The 23,417-nt window shown below is 36.3% G+C and overlaps 2 protein-coding genes and 1 pseudogene across 2 annotated transcripts; 1 reads left to right on the top strand and 2 right to left on the bottom strand.

The window, feature by feature from the left end:
* The first annotated feature begins 4,619 nt into the window (after window positions 1-4,619).
* Window positions 4,620-6,657, top strand: LOC113294088. Its single transcript, XM_026542514.1, has 6 exons — window positions 4,620-5,047; window positions 5,140-5,235; window positions 5,346-5,386; window positions 5,504-5,621; window positions 5,853-5,933; window positions 6,264-6,657. The coding sequence occupies exons 1-6, from the start codon at window positions 4,844-4,846 to the stop codon at window positions 6,318-6,320; spliced, it is 597 nt and encodes a 198-aa protein (XP_026398299.1). The 5' UTR covers window positions 4,620-4,843; the 3' UTR covers window positions 6,321-6,657.
* Window positions 6,658-6,742: 85 nt separating this feature from the next.
* Window positions 6,743-14,867, bottom strand: LOC113294080 (kinesin-like protein KIN-4C). Its single transcript, XM_026542505.1, has 28 exons — window positions 14,661-14,867; window positions 14,300-14,430; window positions 14,055-14,201; window positions 13,802-13,954; window positions 13,448-13,698; window positions 13,136-13,302; window positions 12,919-13,043; window positions 12,765-12,801; window positions 12,579-12,670; window positions 12,378-12,494; window positions 12,177-12,290; window positions 12,009-12,098; window positions 11,715-11,916; window positions 11,512-11,612; window positions 11,032-11,130; window positions 10,855-10,950; window positions 10,659-10,775; window positions 10,494-10,574; window positions 10,233-10,304; window positions 10,063-10,144; window positions 9,938-9,966; window positions 9,739-9,824; window positions 9,586-9,657; window positions 9,232-9,459; window positions 8,968-9,112; window positions 8,747-8,821; window positions 8,084-8,659; window positions 6,743-7,339 (listed from the first exon to the last, which is right to left on the bottom strand). The coding sequence occupies exons 2-28, from the start codon at window positions 14,408-14,410 to the stop codon at window positions 7,019-7,021; spliced, it is 3,786 nt and encodes a 1,261-aa protein (XP_026398290.1). The 5' UTR covers window positions 14,411-14,430; window positions 14,661-14,867; the 3' UTR covers window positions 6,743-7,018.
* Window positions 14,868-18,341: 3,474 nt separating this feature from the next.
* LOC113294097 lies at window positions 18,342-21,403 on the bottom strand (annotated as a pseudogene).
* Between the last annotated feature and the right edge of the window lie 2,014 nt (window positions 21,404-23,417).

The following is a 23,417-nucleotide window of genomic DNA, read 5'->3' as shown; positions in this document are numbered from 1 at the left end:
AAACATTCTTAGAGGACGTTATACAGTTGTTACACCATTTCTCGTCAAATCAATTTTCAAAGTGATTGAAACATTCATGACTTTCTTCACTAGGTAAAGATAAACTTGGTCGAAGCGAAAAGCTTACCAACACATATTTCGAGATATAGATAGGCGAGGTATACTCGGCTAGAAATACCAAATGTGTGTAATCTAGTCTATATATATAGCATACGACTTTTGTCTCAAAGAGTAGGAGATAGAATAGATAGACTTTTGAGTGACAGATAAGTTCAAGTCTCCACATACCTTTTTGTCGAGAAGTTCCACCGGTTCCTTGAGTAGTCCTTCTACTTGTATGATGAATCGCCATGAAGTCCTTGAGCTCAACTACACTTACTATCCTAGTCTGAGACTTAGCTATAAGAGACTAGAAATCAAGACTTATAGTTTTGATCACTAAAATTGACAAACATGCTTGAGATAGCAACGCATGCGAGTTTGACCGAGCAGTGCTCTAACAATAGGTGATTGCAATGTGGTTTTACATGAAGAAGATAAAAATGGTAATTATGATTTTAATCAACAGGAAGCCGACACTTTTAATAATATCATTAGCAATTGTGGCCTTATGGATTTAGGTTTTGTTGGTTACACTTATACTTGGAACAATAGAAGATCTGGTTCAAAATTTATTGAACAAAGGTTAGATCGTGCCTTAGCAAACGACAGATGGAACATAACTTTTCCCAATTCTAACATAAGACATCTTGGCACCCTCTATTCAGATCATGTTCCTATATGTTTTAGTACTCATAATGTTTGGAATGATGGTGTTACACCCTTCAAATATTTTGGGCAATGGATGAAACATGACCAATGTGACGATCTCATACAAAGCTGTTGGGAATCAGAAGTCAGAGGTTCTCCAGCTTATTCTTTTTCGACAAAACTTAAAAACGTGAAATTTTCCTTAAGTCACTGGAATAAAAATACTTTTGGTCATATAAGAAAGAAAATAGAATGAATAAAGAAAGAGTTAGAAATAACTAACAGCAGACAAATGTACCATGCCAAATCTTCTGATCTTGCCGCCCTGAATACTGATTTATCTAAATGGTATGCAATAAAAGAAAAGTTCTGGAAAGATAAGAGTAGGGACCAAAATCTAAAACTAGGAGATAAAAATATTAAGTATTTCCACAGTAAAGCAAAGCAGAGATTTAGAAGAAACGGGATAGAAACAATTATGAATAAGGAGGGTACTTGGCTTAATACTAGACAAGAGATAACAGACTGCATAACTGGCCATTTTAGTAGTATTGCTACTACTATCAAGCCTGATACTGATAAGAATTTGATAGACCTAATCCCAAAATGCATAACTGAAGATGATAACAGAATTCTTTGTTCTATACCTACCGAAGAGGAAATAAAAAATGTGTTGTTTTATATGGAACCGGACAAGAGCCCGAGACCAGATGGATTTCCGCCAAACTTTTTCCAACAAAATTGGGAAATAGTTAGGCATGATTTACTTGTTATGATCCGGACTTTTTTTAAAAGTAGGTACTTAGCCAAGGAATTAAACACCTCTTTCATTTCTTTAATACCTAAAACAATAAATCCAACCACTGCTGCGGATTTCAGACCGATAGCTCTAAGAAATACTAGTTATAAAATTATATCAAAAATAATGGCAAACAGGACGAAAGGATTTTTGGGTAAAATGATAAGTCCTTATCAATCGGCTTTCATTCCGGGAAGGTAAATATCTGACAACATAACCATAGCTCACGAAATAATTCATAAAATGAGAAAATCGAGATCGGAAAAAGGGCTCATGGGTCACAAAATAGATGTGTCCAAAGCATTCGACAGAGTCGAATGGGACTTTCTAATGGAAATTATGAGAAAGTTAGGTTTCTTTGAAACTTGGTGCCAACTTGTTTATCAGTGTATCTCAAGCACTTCCCTCTCGGTCCTTCTTAATGGATCTCCGACTGTGTTCTATAAGCCAACAAGAGGGCTGAGACAGGGTGATCCCATTTCTCCCTACTTGTTTCTCATTTGTATGGAATCCATGTCTCGTACTATTCTTAATGCCGAAAATAAAGGTCTTATAAAAGGTATTAAAATATCTAGAAATGCCCCATCTGTGAGTCACCTACTTTTTGCAGATGACTGTATCATTTTCTGTAAAGCAAATGTGAAGACTTGTCATAGTCTTGTGACTCTTTTCAAAGACTTTGGTATCTCTTCGGGACAAATGATAAATCTTAACAAATCCGGAGTGTTTTTCAGTCCAAAAACTGATCCATGCATTATGATCCAAATCAAACAGATTCTTGGAGTTGACTCTATACCTCTTGATGATAGATATTTAGGGTCTCCGCTCTTCACTAACAGATCCAAGGTGAAAAGCTTTGAACCACTCACCAAGATAATGACTAGTAGACTTAAGTCTTGGAGAGGGATACATTTAAATTGTGCTGGTAGAACTGTTATGGTTACAAATGTTACCTCTTCGCTCGCAGTATATCAAATGAATTGTTTCAAAATTCCGAAAAAAATCTGTAAGAAACTTACTCAAATGCAAAGAAACTATTGGCGGGGGAAGGATGAAAAAGGAAACAATGAAAAGGGTAAGAAATGCCTCTGTTTAAAAGCATGGGATTCAATGTATAAGTCCCTTGATGAAGGAGGTCTGGGAATCCAAAATATTGAGAACTTCAACTTGGCTATGATAGCCAAGATGGGATGGAAACTAAAAGAACAACCAGAATCACTCAGGGCTAAAATACTAAAAGCAAAGTATTACCCTAATTGTGATGTTCTACACATTAAAAACAAACCAAAGGAAGGAGACAATTGGGTTTGGAAAGGTATTCATAGTGGTATCCAACTCATAAAGAAAAAATGTGTTTGGAAACTAGGAAATGGTAGACTTATTGATATATGAGAGGACCAATGGATCCCAAATACCACTACCCCCATACCAAAACCAATCACTGGCACTGAAAATATGACCAAGGTAAGTCAACTGATAAATGAAAACAAGGAGTGGAATGAGTAGAAACTATCTGTCTGTTTTGATCATGAAACAATAGAAAAGATAAAGAGCATACTATTCCTGAACATGATCTAGATGACACTGCCCATTGGAATCTAAATAGCAAAGGTAATTTTTCTGTTAAATCTCTATATCAATGTTTATTTGGAAAGCGACACATTCTATTCTTCCTACATGCATGAGAATTGCTGCCATTCTTCCTAGTGTAGATACAAAATGCAGTCTCTGTAATGGAGAAGAAGAATCACTATCTCATCTTTTTCTCAAGTGTAATTTCGTTAAACAGGTATGGATGCACTTAAATTTTGACATGGATTATGTGATAGATAGCTGTAATAATTTTCACGAATGGTTGAATCAATTGTTTGATGATAAAAACAGAGGTGAAAGTATAATTCAGTGGCCTGAATTCTGTAGCATAATCATTTGGCACGTATTGAAAGCTAGATGTGAATCTACTTTTCAAAAAAAAAAAGTCAGAATAGTGCCAATACTGCAAAGACAATTGTTAGATTTATAAACAGCTTTATGGATGTCAACAACCCAAATTACAATGAGATGCAAATGTTATATTATAATCCAATGAGATGAGGCTCTTAAAATTCTGGATAGGGAACCAGATAGGGAAATTAACACATGAGCTTGAGAATCTCTATTGCTCTGTCTATGAATTTTCCATTAAGTACTTCTGGAATTGGGTTAACTTTGATTGATTATACAGGTAGAACTGTTGAAGCGAGGGGCTCTCACGCAGATTGTACCACAAGAGAACAACTAGAAGAAAAATGTGCTGAAGCAGCTTTTCAATGGGCAACTGAATGGAATGGTCACAATGTAATCTTTCAAAGTGATTCAAGTCCTACTCTCCAGCTGCTGATGGAAAGATATGCGAAAGCAAGGGAGAATAGATATAGTATTAGTGATGACTTTAAAAATGATCCTGACACTTGTATTAATTTTAAAGTTTCTGCTTTTGTTTTAATTTCTAGATTCAATATTAAGAAGGCAGCAAACATAGCTACCTTTTGTAATAGAAATGCAATCCAAAATATTTGGACAAATGAAGGATTTGAAGCTATTCTACATCACCTATATATCAGAAACTGCATAAATCTTGTAACAACAAATGATCCTCAAAGGTCTGAGAGTCATTCAATTCAATATATTGCTTGAGAATTTCTCCTCTTTCCCGAGAAAAAGAAAAAAGAAATTTCATTCAATTCTATCTAAGGTTTTTTACATGTCAATCTTGACGCTCATGACCAACTGAAACACCATTTCTCCTTATCCACTCAAATTTTTTACATGAAATTGTGCACAAAATCAAGATTCGCTCAAAAACGAGATGTAGGGTGTACGCGTAGGCGCCACACGTCCCTGTCTCATAAATTCGCTTAGTAATCCGACGTAGCCTTTCACATGCTTAGGGGCACATGTCGGTATTAGTATGTTCACCCACTTTAACTTAACAGTAAACAAAATACCCTTGCTAAACATATCTAACTTTTGTTTGTTAGTTGGAAAACTATTCGTTGTTTGAAGAGTAGGTTAAGGGAGGCCGTTAAGGGATATCCTCTTCTTCCTCTACAGTCTACACAACTTCGAGTCCTCAACAATAGAAAATATTTCCTCATTTTGGATTCCTTAACTGAAAGCTTAATAATAAAAAGTAGAAAAAACAATGAATACGCTGAGCAGGTGGTGGAACCTTAGGAAACCTCAATTTGCTGTTATCCTAGGGTTTTAAATAGAACGTTATTGAAACCCTCAGAAAAACTAACAACATTAGAAATGGCGAGTGAAATAAGAGATGAAGAGGAGATGAATATAATACAGTCTCAACGTCCGAGTGATTCAACATTAAAGAAACTTAGATCAAGTGCAGATCCTGTTTTGATTGTTTGTAATTGTTTCAGTTTTATTACTGCTTTAACTGCTATTCTTTGTATCTTGGTCAATGTTCTTTCTGCTATTACATCTTTCAAGGATGGATCTGTAAGTAACAATCAACATAACATACTCTTGAGTTTATGTTTAATTTCGTGGAATGTTATTTGGAATTTTGAAATTTGGATTATGGTTTACAGATATTTGATGGGATATTTCGTTGTTATGCTGTTGGGATTACTGTTTTTGTTGTACTTGCTGAGACTGAATGGGGTTGGTTTTTCAAGTACTGGAGAGTAAGTGTTTTTTTCTTAGATTGCACAATTTGCAAATTGTAGTTTAACCATTGCAAGTCTTGCAATTCTGATTTTTTTTTTACCAATTGCTTCTAATTTGGATGTTTCAGGTATTGGAGTTTTGGGCTGGTAGAGGAATGCTACAAATATTGTAGGTGTTAATTACTGTTGGTATTTTTCATTTTGATACTGGTTGGTTATTTGAAATCGAAGGAGTAATTGTTCTTTGGAGTTTTTCAGTTGAAATTATCTTTGTTTTTGATTTTAGTGTTGCTGTGATGACAAGAGCCTTTCCTGATGTTACTGGGAAGAGGAAAGAATTAGTACTTCTTCATGATATATCAAGTTATCTACTTCTTGCTTGCGGTGCAACCTATGTTATCTCGGTAAGATTGCAAAGGGAGAATCATTTGTTTCATTGGGTTGCCTTGAATTCTTTTTATTGTTAAAGAGGGGTGTGCTCACAGAACCTGCTTCATGGTCTTGACATTTTATACATCTATGATATACACTTCTGATTTGTCCGGCCATGTATGAACTTGATATTGGATTGGTCATGATGGGATTCAAGGATGTAGTTTGATCCTGCTGATTTTCTGACTTGGTTGAATGTGCAGGGTTTACTCTGCATTGGGTCTTTGAAACGTGATCGCCAACGAAAAGAAACTACAAGAGAACAAGCAATTAAGGATTTGGAGGTAATTTATCTTACAAATAGAAGTTTGAGATGAATGTTCAGATTCTAGAATTCTAGTTAATTGAGGTCCCTTTTTCAACTAGCCAGTATTCGGCATCATTTTGGAATAGTTTAAGTACTTTTAAGGCCTTCCCAAATTGGATGTTAAAATGAGACATCCTTTTACTGAAGCATAGTTTATGTCCCTTGATTTCTCGTCGTACAAGGTCAATAGCTGAGTGTTTAAGATTGGTTAGAACATTACATTTCTTGAGAGTGTTAAGTGAAGCTTAGGGGGGAATATTTGGTTGCATGTATAGATACTGAGCACTTCTCGAATGTGTGAATGCAGGAAATGGAGTGTCGTAGAGAGGAACTCGAGGCATTGCTACTTATGGATAGGCCATGAGGCATTAATTTATAAGAATCAAGCAGCTGGAATGTACACTTCAGTTGCTCAAGCTGGTGTTTGCCTGTTAGGGACTTTTTTTGCTCAGTCTTTTGTGCTTATTATTGATTAGGTTGAGGTGGTGTTTTCAACAGTGAGGAACAGTTTTTCTTCTTTGTAAATACTTGCTCATTATCAACATGAATAACAATCTACATGATCTACGAAATTACAAGTGCTATTTTAGTTTCAACAGTTATAGCAGAATTGAGATGTCCTTAAAAACCCATTCTTTCTTTTTTCACAGGATGTATTTTATATATGACCATGACAATCTAACACCAACTTTTTTCTTTTCTATTACGTACTCGCATTCATTGTCTCTTCTTATCTAGCATCATAGTTGCATAATTCTGAACTTTGTGAGTTCGAACTGATAAAAGTAAACAAAGCATGACATCCTAAGACTCGATATTCAGTAAGTACAAGTGTGTACAATCAAGCAACTAACTTTTTTGAGGACATCAATAATGTCCTCGAACATTAAATTACAGAAGGATCTGATAGTGTTGTTTACTTATCTCGCTCCAGCGAGAAAAAGAAGAAACTGACAACAAGGCTGCATCTTTAAAATGCTTACAAAACAGAAACATATTTTCATCTAGTTGATCAGTTAAGCTCATCCTCAGAAACCTCGACAAAGTGACTTATGATCAACCCTAGATGCCATGATTCTCTTTCTCTTTTGAATCCCTAGTTTGCCAAGCAGTATTTCTAGGAGTAGATAAACCAACCTCCCTATTCTGAAACGATTTTTCGGCCTGTTCAGAATTCTTCTCTTTAAATGGATCAGTGTTCGCGGTGGTAGACCGCATTGCACGTGGTAGTTTTGAAGGAATTTCTTGCTCAACCGTGTTCTCTGGCTTCGCAGTGTCTTCAATGCTATCCTGCTGAGCAGAAGATGGTGTCACGGGAACAAGCTGAACAATTTTCTTTTGCCATTTCTTTCTCTGCATTTGCTTTGAAGCATTTGTTTTTCCCTGCGCGTTTTAGATCAAAAGAGTCAAGCAATGGAGCAAGTAATTAACATTATTAGCACAAGCGCCAAGGAGAATTAGCAGTTGAAAAGATATTCAAGCATGAACTACTACTACTTCTCATCATCAAAAATGTGCACCCTTATTTTTAGTTGCATGTAAGTCCTATCATATAGAAAGCAAAATCTTCTTCTTTCGGCATTAAAGTTGCACAATATATAGTGGCAGTACAGAGTAGTACTATCTAATGGTTTACAAAACTAAGCTTTAAACACCAAGTCATAAACGGAAGTGATAAGGCGGGGGAGTATAGGGACACAGTAGTACTTTCTAATGGTTTACAAGATTAAGCTTTAAGCACCAAGTCAAAAAATGAAAATAAAACGGCGGAGTAAAGATATTCATATCCCATTAATTTCAGTACTCCTTCCTAGCTAAAATGCGTGGCTGACTGCTCAATGAAGGACTAGTATAAGACGATCAATAATTGTGTCAAATGTATAGTACTAACAACTCACTCTCACACTTTTTTTGTTTGTTTTGGTTAGTTTTAAATATTTTCAGTCAGTAGTCATATCAGTAGCATTCTCACTGATCAGGTGAGAAGAGATACTAATACCAAGGGACTATCAAAAGTACTATTTGCAGAAGGGTTGAAAGTATCTGTTCAGCCTCCATCAATATCAAAAGTACTATTTGCAGAAGGGTTGAAAGTATCTGTTCAGAGAGAGAGAGAGAGAGGTTTACCACAGTATTCCCAATGTCAGATAACGGCTTCCTCCCATTCTCGCGTTTGACATTCTTTGCATCAATAGGAGGTTTGTCAGCTAATGCACTTTGTAATAGCATTGCACCATGAACGGCAAGAGATCTATTTTGTTCACCCTCTTCAATCTCATCTGAATGAGCTGAATCGTGCAGATCCACCCTCATTTTGTTAGACTCTCTGTTTTCACACTTAGAGGGCACACATCCACATGAAGCCCCACATGCACCTCCAGCATCTCGGCACTGGCATTTGTTAGTTTTACATCTGCTGCTCTTACTACAAGAGCAGCAGATACTTCGCACCTCGCTATCCTCAACTGTGGAATTCGGGAACAGGCCTACTGAAGTTGTGAGATCAACGGGATTTGACACCACTCCAAGAGAAGATCCCTTTTTTGATACCTTTTTCTTTTTCGGAAGCTTCCCTGACTGCCCCCATTCGACATCAAGAGTCTCAGAATCACAATCTGATTTGGAATCAGAAGTGTCCATATCATCAAAGAGCCCAGTGTTGCTGTATCCACCTTGGTTGAAAATATTGGAACTCCTAGGACCCTGCGTATATGTAATAAAACAACTTAGAACACCTCAATCATTTTCTCGCATCAGTATCACCCAAAAATGTAACCTTTAAAAGTATACCTTACGAAGGTCGTATATGTGTCCTAAACCAATATCCATGTCTGTAGCTGTGGAGCCTCTTGGATTAGCTAGTCTCTGTTTACGGAATTAATGCACGACAGAAATAAGATTTAGGTTCAGCTTAGCACTCAAAAATCAGAACAATTAAATGCTGTCAATTTATGCTCCATGTTCAATTGTGAATGTAATTACGGAAAATGAAGTAAATTTATGGAGCTAACCTGCGATTTCTCACGTTGAATAAGCTCTTCGTTTTTCGTTTCCAATTGGCGAACCAAATTATTGAGTTTCACAACCTTTTCCTTCAGATCCTTTGACAAGGAATCCTTCTCTTTACATTCATCTTCCTTGTCTCTTAAATCACACCTGTTAACATTAGATGTTAGAAGCGCAGCGGTAAATTGGAAGTCCAAGGTAATTTCAGTTATTAAGAATAGACGTTATCTGTGACTACAATCAAAACTGCATTCAGTTTTCCAAGTTACCTTGAAGAGGATGCTAAACTGAAAAGATGAGTCATCACTTCTTTTGCATCAGCAATGGTTCTAACTTGAGCCCAGCGACCCTTGCCAGCGTAAACACGTTCACGCTCCTCTGCTTCTGATAATTGGGATGCCATACCTACAAGGCTGCCAGATGTGGTAGCTAACATATTTTCAAGTGCAAATATCCTAGAGTTTCTTGCACCAGGAGACATTATCTGGGGGCTGTCACTGGATAAGTTGCCATTGAATTAGATTAGATATGTATTTTTACCGCTGATAGGAACAAACCATGGGAGTAGCAAAAAGTAGCACAACTGAGTCATATTCAATGACAAGGTTAATAATTCAATTTACCTAATCTTTTTCTGCCTTAGAATTTCAGATTCTTCTTTTAGCTTTGCAAGCTCATTTGCCATGGCAACCCTCCTAAACGTTATAAAAGTTAAATCGTTAGAACTCTGTCAATACACTAAATGAATCTCAGTGCAGAAAGAGGTGAGGACATACGCTTCCTTTTGTCTCTCATATTCTGAACGGACTTCGTGCACCCGTACCATAACTTCAAGTTCATGTTCAAGTGCATTCATTAATGCCTAAAAGTTGAAGATGAGAAAAATGTTAGCAAGTATAATCAAGTCTGATCCCCATCCATGAGAGCAAAAGCAAAAATAAAAAACAAATGGTTTTATTGCTTCAATTTTCAGACCTTAACAGAACCATTTCCATTTCCAGGACCTGTGTGAAACCGTGAACATCAACTGTTAAATCATGCTTTAGAAAGAATAAAGAACTGATAATCTAAGTGCAAAAGTATTCTTATTTGATTCTCACGTGAAGAATTCTTCCTAGCTTCCAGTAGCTCCTTTAGTCGTTTGGTAGCCATCGTAGCTTCTTCTGTTTTTCTTTGCAGCACCTAACATGAACAAAGATAATTACTTACGATTTAAAAAAAAAAACAATTAGAGCTGGGGTGTCTAACCAATAATAGAAGACGAGTTTACCATCTTTTGACGCTGGTTCAGAGCCAATAACTTGTGCATCTCATACTCATTCCTCCTTCCTTCCTTCTTGAGCTACAGCAGAAAAAAAGAAATGTCAATTAGAAATAGAACTCATACGTTACTCATATTGAACAGCTAAGCTGTGATGCAAATTCAATATATTGCAAGTGATGATTTTTTTTTTATATTTTTTTTCTGGAAGATGGTTCTAAAGGATATCGCCACTAGCAGATGCAAAAGTGTGAGGCTCGGTGATTTTACCTGCAATACCTCCTTCTCCCGGGAAGCTTTCCATAACCTAAACTGCTCAGATTCTTGTTTTATTTTTTGTTGTAGTTGGACCTGAATTATGTAAAATAAAAGTGAATGTGAGAATCTGGAAGAAGCCTCCGCTATTGTCACATCATTGGTAGCAGAAATAAACACCTTTTGTGTCTTGATTCTATGAATTTCATCCTGCAGTCGTTTGGCTGCTTCATCACTTTTCTGTTTTTGCTTCAACAGTTGATATTGTGCATCTTGCTTCTTCTTTAACACGGCCACCTGCGAAGAATAGAAAGATCATAAAACATACTCCAGAATTTACAAGTACAAAGTTGAGATAATAAATGATGATCTGTACCTGTGACTCAAGAAGACTCAGTTTCTGATGATATTCTTCTTTCATTTTTGATTCAGATATATTTGCATGTTTGGTTCTTATATCCTCGATCTCCTTCTGTTAAACTTAATAAGATTAGAATTTTTTATGAGCAAAAACCTACTGCTGACAAATTGAATACAAAAATATATATTTCACCTCTAAAGATTTCTTCTCATGCTCTAAGTCCTGAATTTTTTTTTCATAATGTTGTCTGAGCACTGATGTATGAGCTCCTCCAAATTGTTTCATTTCAGCCTGCAGCAAAGAAGATTCACAAAAGATTAACAAGCACTTACGAGCCTTGAAAGCATATTAAAAGCATTCTTAGCGCGGAGCGGATTGATGTTCTATCTGGTGGTTTCCAAATAGAAGTATATGCCAGCAATGTATGCAAAGGACTGCTTACATGTGATTCTTTAAAAGAGAAGGAAACAGAGTCCATGATTTTGGTGATTTCATGGGAATCTGGCATGAGAATTTTGAGTGGTCGCATTCACTATGAACTTGGAGGTCTTATCTACTTACAGCCGTGATAGTTGAATACAAGTGCAGATTAAAATCATCTGAACCTTTTAAAATAAACAAATATATGAAGAGGAGAGATTGCAAGGAAATATATCATATAAAGAAATAAACCTCCTTCTCCTCCAGTCGCTTGTCCAGTTCCTGGAGTTCCTTGTCCAATTGGTCTTGCAGAGAAGAATGTTCCATCTCTTTCTCCACTTGTTCAGCTTCAACTACGAAATTAACCGACAAATTTGATCATTAAGAGAAAAATAATATAAGAAGAAAGCAGACTTTTATCTCAATGCTGTAATTTCAGAGCTTCAATGGCTTACCAGAAGCAACTTCTTTATCATCACTATCGGATGGAAAGACACGGACTTTTGGAAGAAAAAGATTCCTTGAACGACTTGCATCATCCTCCAAATCAAGGCAAACGTCTAAATCACCACGAGAATCATTTAAACTCTGCAACCTCATCAACTCCGCTTCCAGGGATAAATTTTTTGATACGTAAGTACTCAATAAATCATTATCCTGAAAAGAATATTGTTAAGCTTAATTACTAATCGGTTTCTTCCATCATTACCAACAAACTAAAAATAGAAACACATGCAAATTGAACAAACCTTTTTGACATCAGAGCTACCATCAATCTCAGCCCATGACTTTCCCTTTTTTGATGATTCAATTTGAATAATCAATTTATCTTTTTCAACCTGAGATAGCAACCTGTATTAGCATAATCCAAACAAGCTAAAACAAATAAAAGTTTCATCCAAAATGATAACATAAACCTGAGCATCCACAGCACGTTGTTCCAAGTGTTTCCATGCTACTTGACGCTCATGAAGCTCGCGATGTAATTCAGCATTACTTGCTTCGAGAACTGAAATTTTCTGCCTAAGAATCTGAGGGAAACGAATATTTGAACTGAGTTAGATTAGTTAGTTTGAATGCCTGACAGCAATGATTAAAATGTCTCGTAAGTTTAATACCTGAAGCTCATCGTAAGTAGTACCGCCTTCACCACGAAAAAAAAACAACTCAGCCTGCAACTGCTCAAGTTGGCTTCGCATCATTTGCATCTGAGCTGTCATTGGGTCACGGTTTATCTGCATCAAGAAGAGCATTTATTAGAAGCAACAAAAATATATTAAAAGAAATCAAAATATTGTGCTCTGGTTTACAGTCCTTACAATTGCCTTGTTCTGAATGTTTCGAGCACGATTCGCATATTTCAAAGTGTTCAGTGTTTCTTCGGCATTTGAATCAGCCGGACTCACACAAGCTGTAATCAAAATACACAATAATAAGAATCAAAAGCGTTGAATCACTCATGACCCAAACAAACATAACTCAAGAGCTTTAAAACCAGAACTTACCAATCATCACTGTCTTGCTATTTCCACCAAGAGAGTCCTACAAAATAGGTGCAAAGTTAAAGGGAATGATTAATAAATCTCATTTTGACAACCACATAAAAAACGAAACATAGAATATGGTGTAAAAAAAAGACCAAGAAGTTAATCCTCTTGCCTGCAATAACCGTGTTAACTTGCTGTCACGGTAAGGAACATGGCCTCCTTCCTTCCTCTTCTTATCATCTCCCAGAGCACTAATCACATTTCCAAGAGCCAGTAGTCCTCTATTAATGTGAATGCCTATAACAACATAGACTTAGTAAGCAGACATCTAACAACTAGCTACTGCTGCCTTGAGTATTTGAGGTATAAATTTAAAAAACTTTAACTACCCTCTTTCAGGCGCGACCCATCTGCTCCAGTTCTTTTCGCACGTTCAGAACCTGCAAGGTCCACCAAATGTAGCTTCGCACTCAAGATATCATCACCAACCTCGTCACCAGGGATACACGTGCTTCTCCTTTGTTCCATTGAGATTGTAAAGATGGCATGTGACCGGCTATAAAGTACACACATTGAAATGCAGTAAAAGCTTAGTGAACCTTTCAGAGACAAGATTCAAGAGTAACAGTAAATGTACAACTGTTACCTACACCAATGAAAATATTAAAGCTTATACTCCAAGATCATATATAAATCAATACCTAGATTGACTGTTCATATTTGTACTTCCAGTAGCACGCGCTAATGAACCTCGGGATAAAAATGATGCCATCTCCTGTTTCGTTCGGACTTCTGGCTCTGTAACACCAGCAAGAGTGATCCCTCCATTTGCTGTTTCTCGAATTTGTATGGGATTTCTTGCAGGTGCAGCTAACTTTGCAACAGTCGCTTCACCTTTAGAAGAAATTGATGAATTTGGGTCTAACAAATCGAAAACTTCTTCTTTAAATATCTGTGTAAAAGTAAAAACAACTCAATTAAAACATATTCACATACGGTCGTATTCAAACGATAACCATTCCAATCCTTTACAGTATGTGAATTAAAAAGCTAACCTCGATAAAAGAAACTCTTATTAGAAATTCTGTGGCTTCTTTCTTCTCTTCAATCTTAGAAAAAATGGAATTCATCACCTGTGGGATAATACCACCGGTACTTCCATCTCCGGTGTAATTGGTTCCCATGGTATACGTCTTCCCAGATCCAGTCTATATCAATACACAAATACAAAATCATGCATTAGTGATCAGAGAAGAGAACACCACTAGAAATTTAAGACCAGGATTATATAGAAAAAGGAAATCATACTTGTCCATAGGCCAAAACTGTTGCATTATAGCCATGAAAGAGGGCATCAACAAGTGGAGCCACACAATCACCATAAATTGAACTCGAGGTGGAAGCCTTATTTCCATAAACATAATCAAATGTAAAAGAATGTGTTCCAATTTGAACCTGTAATTAAACATAAACACATAATATTATTATTAAGAAATTTCATAAAATAAATGTTTTCTCAACACAAAGCCTAGAAAATTCAACAGAAATTGTACCTGCGGTTCTCCAGGAATAAAAGAAACACAATCCGTACAACCTAATAAAACCTCTGTATTGATCAAAGGTCTAACATTGACAGCAACTCTTACGCATTCTGTACTCTCCATTTGTCAAATACTCATAAACCCTAACATCAGATTCAAACAGACAAAATGTCAAAATCTCAATAAGAACACAAAATAACCCAATAGACGATTGAGTATTAACAGAACAAAGATCTGAACCACTACACACAACAAATCATTAGGAAAATACGTGAAATCAGCTACGATGATTTTATACCGAAAACCTAAAATCTTATTTTCAAATTTCAAAAAAAAAAAAAAGGATTAATCAAAACTGCAGATCTGAGATTACCTAGAGAGAGAGAGGGAAAGAGATTAGACGAAGAGTCGAATAATGGAGGTAAATGAGTTGTACAGCGAATTTAGGGTTTTTTTGTTAAGTTTTTCTGGTCCTAAAGGAGGGGGGTTTGATGTCGTCGTGATGGTGGTAGTGGTAACGGGAGAAAGAAAGAAAGCCCTAATAGAAATGAGGATGAAATAGAAGGGAGGAGGAGGCATTAATGAAATGAATTCAATGGGATTGGGGATACAAAAGGCGCTCGACTCCGAATTCAAAAAACCCAAGTTGACACGTGTGGGTTTTTGAACGTTTGAGATTCACCTACTCTCTCCTACACGAACGATCTTTTGAATTGTAAAAACCGAAATGGCATATTTCTCAGTCTCAACCCAGGTTTGAAAGCCAGGTCACTGCTCAGGTCACCGTCACTAGCCGTGACCGTTATATCGCGTTTTAACCGGTGTGAGCACGTTTTGGACAAAAAACATGTTATTTAAGAAAAAAAACATGTTTTTTATATGTTATTTTAAAATAACGGGCATTATAATGGTTAAATAAAAAAGAATTATAACAAGTTATAACGGGTCTAATAACTTTATTATAACGCTTTTTACATATTATTATAAAAAAAAATTTAAAAGTGTTGGTGCCCAGCTTGTTGCTAGGTTACCAACCAAAAATTTTGTTTAATGGTCATAATTAGTTATCTTTTTGATTTAAAATATAAAAAATTGTAAAAAAATATTTTTATATTCTTTTTTCTTAAAAAACGGTTATAACTGACTTGAAAACGGAAAAAATGATTAAAAAATTTGCGTTAAAATGTTATTTGGAAGGAAAAAGATCAAAATAATCCTAACAAATCCTGGCCATCAGATCATCTAAATGGTACCCATTCCGTCCGAACTGGTATTCCTTTTATAGATCATGTTGGTTATGACCAACGCAAGCGGTGGCAATTGCATTTACTTGCCAACCAGCTCCCACAACATACATTCTCATAAAAACCGCTTGCATTATTTTTTTTATTCATTAATTTCCCCCTGTGGGAAATGTTTTGCTTTGTCATATATTTTGAATTCCGCTAGACTGCTACAGTGCTATTACCTTCATATTTAGAATCACAATGCAGCATAAATTCCAGGCATTTTTGGTATCTCTAGTGTGTTATAGGACTTGAATACTTGCATATGCATGGCTGATGGTAGTTCGTGTTGAATCCAAGAGGCCACATTTCATGAATCATGTTGCCGTTGTGTGATTTTTTTAGGGCTTTTTAATAAAGTGACCACCTTTTTGAACTATATTTAAGAAAGTGGCCGTTATTTTGAATCTTTATATAAAGTGGCCGATATTGACTTTTTCCATCCCGTTTTTTTCAAAAAACGGGTAACGGCAGTTATTGCCTATGTGTCAGTCATCCAGCCCATTCAAAAGACACTTAAGTCCCTCAAATCGTATCACTTGGTCGAGTTATCAAGTTCATCTTCTTCCCGTCTGATTCAGTTCCTAAGATTACAGTGATTCATTAACAAATTTATATGAAAACAAGTATATATTCATGATGATACACAAACACTGAAACCACCACATTAAGAAACTGAAATTTCATAAGCTCTGTGGTATCTTCTTCATCGCTGTAATTTCATATTTCGTCGACAACCGACAAAATTGATGATACACAAACACTGAAACCACCACATTAAGAAACTGAAACAATCCTTTGTTAATTGACGTAATGTACTCAGCTCTGCAACCCATTCATCCTATTCACTGCAGCAATTACACCCTTACCTGCATACTTCAGCTGCAATATCATCTCATCTTATTACCTCTTCTCATTTTCACGACATTTAAGCCTAATTCCTTCCTCTGCATCGATAGCAACAAACACAAACTCATAGGTCATTCAGTATTCAACCTTCTCCATACTCAGCAACACTAGTGTACCTGCAACATCACCTCTTCAATAGCAGCTGCAATAAGTCCTCACCTCCAATATCTTCATAAACCGTAGATACCATACCCCATGTTGACATCAAATGCTCATCTGTAGCTGAACCCATACAACTGCATCTGTAACTTAACCACCATCTCAATTTCTACAACTCCTTCCAACCCAGAAACCACCTACAACTCTAGGTGCAACTCCACTAGAACAACAACATCATAGCTACTCTGCAAAACAAATATCTTCAACACAAGCCCATACATAACTGAGTCTCTTCATCTCTTCCTTGTTTAGTTCAACAGACCTATCTGATATCAGTTGCTCATCTAACCATCAAACTAACAACACCATTTCTTATTTCTGCTATTGCTCTTCTCATTGAAGTCATATCATCTCCCTGTAATTCTCGTTTCCGGCACACCCATATCTCACACTGAACATCAGATCTTCAACCAACCTTCCAATTGATTAAACAAAGAAAAAAGGGGAAAGAGCCCCAAACCATAGAATTCAAATCAACTGAAACCAATCGATTTCACCATCTAAACATGAGTTTTCGTCAAATACTAAGTTAATTAATGCTTGGGTTCTAAAAATCTTACCAGGATTCGTATTTCTTCGTCCCCGATTTGTATTTCACCTTCCTGCATCCAACGAAACCCTAAAACTTCAAAATTTCCAAATATCACTAACAGTCACCTTCATCACTGATTACTTATTTTTCATCAATAACTTGAATTTTTAACCCTAGTTTCAAAGAGAAGGATCGTGGAGGGAGAGACGGAAACGAGAAGAAGAAGAAAGAAATAAAGATGAAAAGAAGTGTATGAATCGCAAGGTTATAAGGACGGGGATATGGTGGTAATTTTAAGTCTGAGAATTGACTAAGTCAGCTTGGTGGACTGTTTTGATGGGACCAAGTGTTATATCGAACAGAAAGGCCACTTTATAGGAGAATTTGAAATTTTGGCCGGTTTATAAATTATATGGTAGGAAGCTGGCCACTTTATTAATTTGCCCATTTTTTTAAGAAGGGTAGATAATCATTAACTACATAATAAACTCTGAACATATTCACACAAAAGGGTTGACTTGAATAGGCGGGTCAAAAATTCAAAATTCAAACTGCAACGGCTAAGATTTGATCTTTTTGGAAGTTTGTAAGCGTTTTGTAGGGCCACCCTTTCGTACGTTTTCAAAGTGAAGTATTCGGGGCCAAAGCAAAGTCTAAAAAAAATAAAGGATCAAAAATTTGTGGGCACTCCGTTATGCTAACCAACGGGTCATATGCTAAGAGTGTGTGATGTTGTCGCCAACTCAAAATCTTCAATCAGAGTGAAGGATATCCAAAAAAGATGCAACCTAAAGAGAGCTAAAAATCATAAAACTGGACTGCGGACCATAATGGTTTTGATACACTCAGCTAGTTCAGTTTTTACTTGGTAATGTTTATTCAGAGCTTAGACCTAAGGCCAAATCTGCTTCAAAGTTCACAACAGAGTACTGGTATGGTACTAACAGAATAGCTTAAATCAAAACAATCTTTCAACAAGTTTGTCCAGGGTTCTCTGCGTCTCTCGCAAGTTGAGGGTCATGAACAACATAAGATCGATAGGTCTTACTTCCTGTTTCTGCGGGTAAATTGCAAATCACCTGAAACAACTGAATATATGTACATGAGTAGACGAAATCAACAACACATGTAAAGTTTAGTTGTGCCACGCTAAGGCCACCATGATATGCACAAATAGATATGACCAAATATAATATCATTTCAATCCCATAATCACCAATCATTGTTGTTTTACGTTAGCAGAATATCAGGTTCATGGCTATACTGTAAACCAGTATACTGTAATATTGGGAAGACCCGCAGGAATCATATATCGATGTATTTAAATCCACAAGCAAAAAAAAACATCATTTAGATTTGCTCGTGCTAGATGAACCCGAATTCTGGGAAAATTTTGTCAGGCCCTCTCTGAAGGCTCCAAGGGTAACCCCGTTACCCACCAAAATGCTTGTCACTCCCATTTTTGAGACCTGCAAATACCATTATTACACTCCAGTTAGGCCCAAACTACTGAATGAAATATGAAAATTATATCCATGGCACATAGATTCTTCTTAAGCAGACAATAAAAAGAACAAAAGAGTTGAATGACTTGAATCAAATTGATCATCTACCGTGTCAATATTCCTATCTTCGTCATCAAAGAAAAGCATTGAGTTGAAGGGCACCCCAGAAAATGCTCCGTCTTATGAGTCCAACTGGAGAAAATCTCCTGCATCATTATCAATAGGATTCAAAGGAAGCACCAAATAGAACAACAAAAGGATACAAGGAAATTAGAAAGGCAAGTACATAATCTCCAAGTTTCGGGTGAAGCACCAGCACAATATCGAGTCTTGCAAACAAACATCAAATTGCTTGTCGTTTACCTATTCAAGACAACAAAATGACACCTACTTCCTACTGGAAAGGTTGGATCTCAAATGTATTAGAATTGTTGCCTCACACTTCCCAGGAATCTTTAAGATTCTTATGTTGGAATTTTCAGAGATATACGAGCAATTTCCAACATCTTAACCCTTTGATGGCGGTAGATGTCATATACACCTTGATAACATAGACACATATCAATCTCGAAGGAGCGAGGGAGTGTTGTATGGTACTTCCTTTTGTTTCTCTCTTCTTAATCTAGTTTGGCCTTACCCTCTCGTAAATCCTTGAGTTATGTTGATCAATAGAATTTAATGAGTAAACAAAAAAGAAAGGAAGAAGGGTTATTCTCACATGGGCAACAAACATGGACTGAATCTCTAATTTGCCAAGAAAAGTCTTTGCAATGTCGGCCGTCGGTGATCTAGAAGCAATGGCCATATCAATTCCCTAATCCTTCAGCGCAGATATTATGCCATTTACATGTGGATAAAGCTTCGGCATCTCGCGCTTGGACCGACATTCACTGAAAGATGAACAAGCATGCGATCAGTATAGAAACAACCTCTATCAAAACCATTATGCCTTACTCCTACAACAAACCCATTTAATTGCTTAGCAAACAGAAGAAAAGTCTCAATTGACAAACCCAATTTAACATATCTCAATCTAAGCATCTCGTAGGATATTGATTTGACTAACTCAACCTAAAATTACCAACCTCAACTAAGAAACGTTAAGTATTCAAGTTCTACTGGTACCATAATTTGATCCAAATTTGATATAGAGGAATGGAATAAAATATCATTCTTAATGGGTACGTGATTATTGAAATAAAATCATCATCTTCGTAGTAAAGTAAATTTGAAGTATACGGATTAATCTCAATCACAAGATAGGGATATGGAGAAACAAACCCGAAACAAGTAATGATTGATGAAGGGAGAGTGCTTACCAGTAGAATGGCCAGATAGTGTAATCGAGATCAAATACAACCAAACGAGGTAAACAGGGGGTTAGTCCTCGAGTGATTTCTGGGGAGTTGAGTGTATTTTAAATCTCAGGGATTTTGAGAGATTTTGAGAGAGTGTAGGGAGTTTGAGAGAGTTTGGTGTTTTTGAGTTCAGGGAGTTTGGGGGAGTGTAGGGAGTTTGAGAGAGTTTATTAGAGGGAGTTTGGGGGAGTTTGAGAGAGTTCACTCCTAACTCATGCTCTTTTAAGAAACAATAAACCCTCATTTGCAAATAACATTGATCTTTGATCAAAAGAAAAAAAATAAATGAAAATGATCATATCTCTGTATCAATAGTATGTTATTTTGTGCAACGAGATAAAAAAATTTTCCCTTCAATTTAACGGTCTCCATACAATTCTAACTCCCTTTGTTCACGAACATTTTTCCACATTTTCTTGTTGAAGTTTTTACTAACTGTCCACCGAGAGCGACCAAATGTGTCACGTATTGTGATGGAATTAAGATTTGGTTCAAAATCTTTTCTCCGAGCTATAGCATTTATTGAATCTTATTTATTTCTAAAATTAGGGTTCTTATTTGGGGTGGTTAAGGGAGTAGTGGTTGGTTATGGGTGGTGATGGTAGTGGTGAAAAAATAGTTTTGACGGTGGTTGCAGAAGTGGTAATGTAATTCAACTCAGGGAAGCGCTAATTGTGAAGACTTCTACATTTTTTTTTGCTGGTGCATCTTACGGGATATGTAGATCTAAACAAATCTATATATCCACACGTTTTCATGGACTCTAGATCACTATCCTAATATTTTCCTAGAAATGTTTCACCGTATCATAATGGCCATCATCTGACAATCATTTCATCATTTGGGAACAACATTCTTGTTGGTGACATTTGAGAAATCCGTATGATTTGAAAAGAAAGATTTTGAACCAAATTTGGTTGTGAGACCAAAATACACTAAAATCTCTACTCTTCTGAGAGATTTGTTGTGAGACCAAAATACACTAAAAACTCCTTCGAACTCCCCAAAGCAACCAACTCCCTAGTATTGTAGGTTTTTATGACTAACAGGGAGTTCAAGAGCTTTTTTTAAACTCTCCAGCGACTAACAGGTGTTTTCTAGGGAGTTTAGGAGACTCCTCTAAACTCCCCCACGACTAACGGGGATTTGGAGAGACTCCCTCAAACTCCCTCAGGACTAACAGGAGAACCCCCAAATACATTAAAATCTCTCGAACTCTCCCACGACTAACCCCCTGAAAGTTTCGAAGAGACCTAATATCTGCAAGGCTTCATCTTTCACCTTATTCTCTTCTCCCATCTCTCTATTTTTCTCCGGTCGTTTCTTCCTCTTCTTTGGGAATAGTTCTTGTCAACTACTCCGACTTAACGTGGACGAATAAGGTTTTGTACATCTCGGTCTAATTTCCAGAGGCCGCCCGATGTTTTTCTCTTCTGGAGACTGAAATCAACTCATCCACTTAAATAAATCGTCTGTATTTCAATCCGATTTATCTCATTCTCAATTTTCGTCTCAGGGGTGTATTATTTTATTTTTGTAGGAAATACCATTAGATCATAGGAATAATATATTAGAGAGAGTCTAGTCCAGTTAACTCAGTCAACTATCTCTTTGATCCTTTTTGGAAATATAAATTATAGTTTGGTCCTAAAAATTATGGTTTGGTCCTAGGGTGATGTCATGGATGATGTAATTGTCATCCTGTAGTGGCACAAATACCCTTTTGGAGAAGGACCATATATGTAGTCAAAAAATAAGAGAGCATAAATCATTATCAGATTTACTTTCTCTCTCCTATATTTTCAGACCTAGAATTTCTCTTTCTTTTTCTTGTGTTTTTTCTTCTTGCTAGAAGTTAACAATGGCGTCTCCACTTTCTTTTTATTCCTCCTGCTGCTGTAACAATGGTGATTAGAAGGTGAAAATCATGTTTATTTTGTTGTTGATGCGGTTGTATATGATGAAAACGATTTACAACCAACTCATTTGTTGTTGTTGTTGAAGAAGATGAGTTATAGGATTTTTTTCTTCTCTGCTGATGATGTAGACGATGAAGATGGTGAAGATGAGTGTTGCTGATGATGAAGAAGATGAAGATGACGGAGTTCATTTCTGGAATGAACTGGTTTGTGATGAATATTTTTATGTTTTTTCGTCTGTTTTTGTTGCTGCTGATGATGGAGACGATGAAGATGATGAAGATGAGTGTTGCTGATGATGAAGAAGATGAAGATGACGGAGTTCATTTCTGGAATGAACTGGTTTATGATGTAGACGATGAAGATGGAGACGAACGCATCTTTTGCTACTGTTGTTGCTGTCAAAGATAGACCTGCTGCTGGTTGAAGATTTAATTAGGTTTTTGTGTTTTATTGATGTTTGTTGCGATTGGTGATGATGATGAAGATGAAGACGAATTCAAGATAGATCTGTTGTTGTTGAAGATTTAATTAGGTTTTTTGTTTTCTTGTTGTTGTTGCGATTGGAGATTATGATGAAGATGAACTCGTCAAACCCTAGAAATCTGCTGTTGCTGTTGAAGATGAAGTTTTTTATGGAGTTCATTTCTCGAGTGAACTCTGTTTTTTTAGGTTTTTATATGGAGTTCATTTCTGGAATGAACTCTGTTTTTTTTAGGTTTTATATGGAGTTCATTTCTGGGATGAACTCTGTTTTTGTAGGTTTTTATATGAAGTTCATTTCTGGAATGAACTCTGTTTTTTTAGGTTTTTGTATGGATCTCATTTATGGAATGAACTCTGTTTTTTTATGTTTTTATATGGAGTTCATTTCTGGAATGAACTCTTTTAGGTTTTATATAGAGTTCATTTTTGGAATGAACTCTGCTTTTTTTAGGTTTTTATATGGAGTTCATTTCTGAAAAAATAAGTAGAAATTAACAGGAGTTCATTTTGACGAATGAACTGCTACAAAAAATAAGTAAAAATTAACACAGAAGGGTATTTTTGTCCATTTAATATTTTTAAATAATTATGGACCAAACAGTAAAGGCGTTTGACCAAAGGACTAAACTGACATGGACCCACCTAAAAAATGACCAAACGATATTTTTCCCTTTATTTTTTTGGACACTAAAAAACCAAAAACAAAGAACAACAAAGAAAGACCTAGCAACCCAAAAAAAAAAGTCTTCAACGCGTATTCCAATGAAGAAGGTTAAAGGAACCTGATTGACATACCAGCTGCTATGGCAAATGACTTGCGCCATCTTGGAAAAACCATTAAGTGACATATTTTTTAGCGAACAAAATAGATAATATCGCCAGTGATAACATCTTCATCGCCAGCGCTACCATGAATATTGCTCGATATAAAGGCTAGTGCCAATGGTCGACTTTGTAACGGCTTATAACTATTGCA

Source organism: Papaver somniferum, chromosome 1, assembly GCF_003573695.1.
Source record: "Papaver somniferum cultivar HN1 chromosome 1, ASM357369v1, whole genome shotgun sequence".
Classification (NCBI taxonomy): Eukaryota; Viridiplantae; Streptophyta; class Magnoliopsida; order Ranunculales; family Papaveraceae; genus Papaver; species Papaver somniferum.
The sequence above is the reverse complement of the archived record's forward strand: the minus strand, read 5'-3'. Positions and strand labels throughout refer to the sequence as shown.

What these genes read in the sequence shown, in the direction of transcription:
- LOC113294080 (XM_026542505.1), bottom strand. Translation starts at nt 14,410, where the DNA reads ATGGAGAGTACAGAATGCGTAAGAGTTGCTGTCAATGTTAGACCTTTG. An exon ending in CTAAGGCAGAAAAAGATTAG is followed by an intron (nt 9,460 to 9,585) that starts GTAAATTGAATT and finishes CAACTTATCCAG; the next exon opens with TGACAGCCCCCAGATAATGT. An exon ending in ACATATACGACCTTCGTAAG is followed by an intron (nt 8,660 to 8,746) that starts GTATACTTTTAA and finishes ACATATACGCAG; the next exon opens with GGTCCTAGGAGTTCCAATAT.
- LOC113294088 (XM_026542514.1), top strand. Translation starts at nt 4,844, where the DNA reads ATGGCGAGTGAAATAAGAGATGAAGAGGAGATGAATATAATACAGTCT. An exon ending in GTGCAACCTATGTTATCTCG is followed by an intron (nt 5,622 to 5,852) that starts GTAAGATTGCAA and finishes TTGAATGTGCAG; the next exon opens with GGTTTACTCTGCATTGGGTC. An exon ending in AAGCAATTAAGGATTTGGAG is followed by an intron (nt 5,934 to 6,263) that starts GTAATTTATCTT and finishes GTGTGAATGCAG; the next exon opens with GAAATGGAGTGTCGTAGAGA.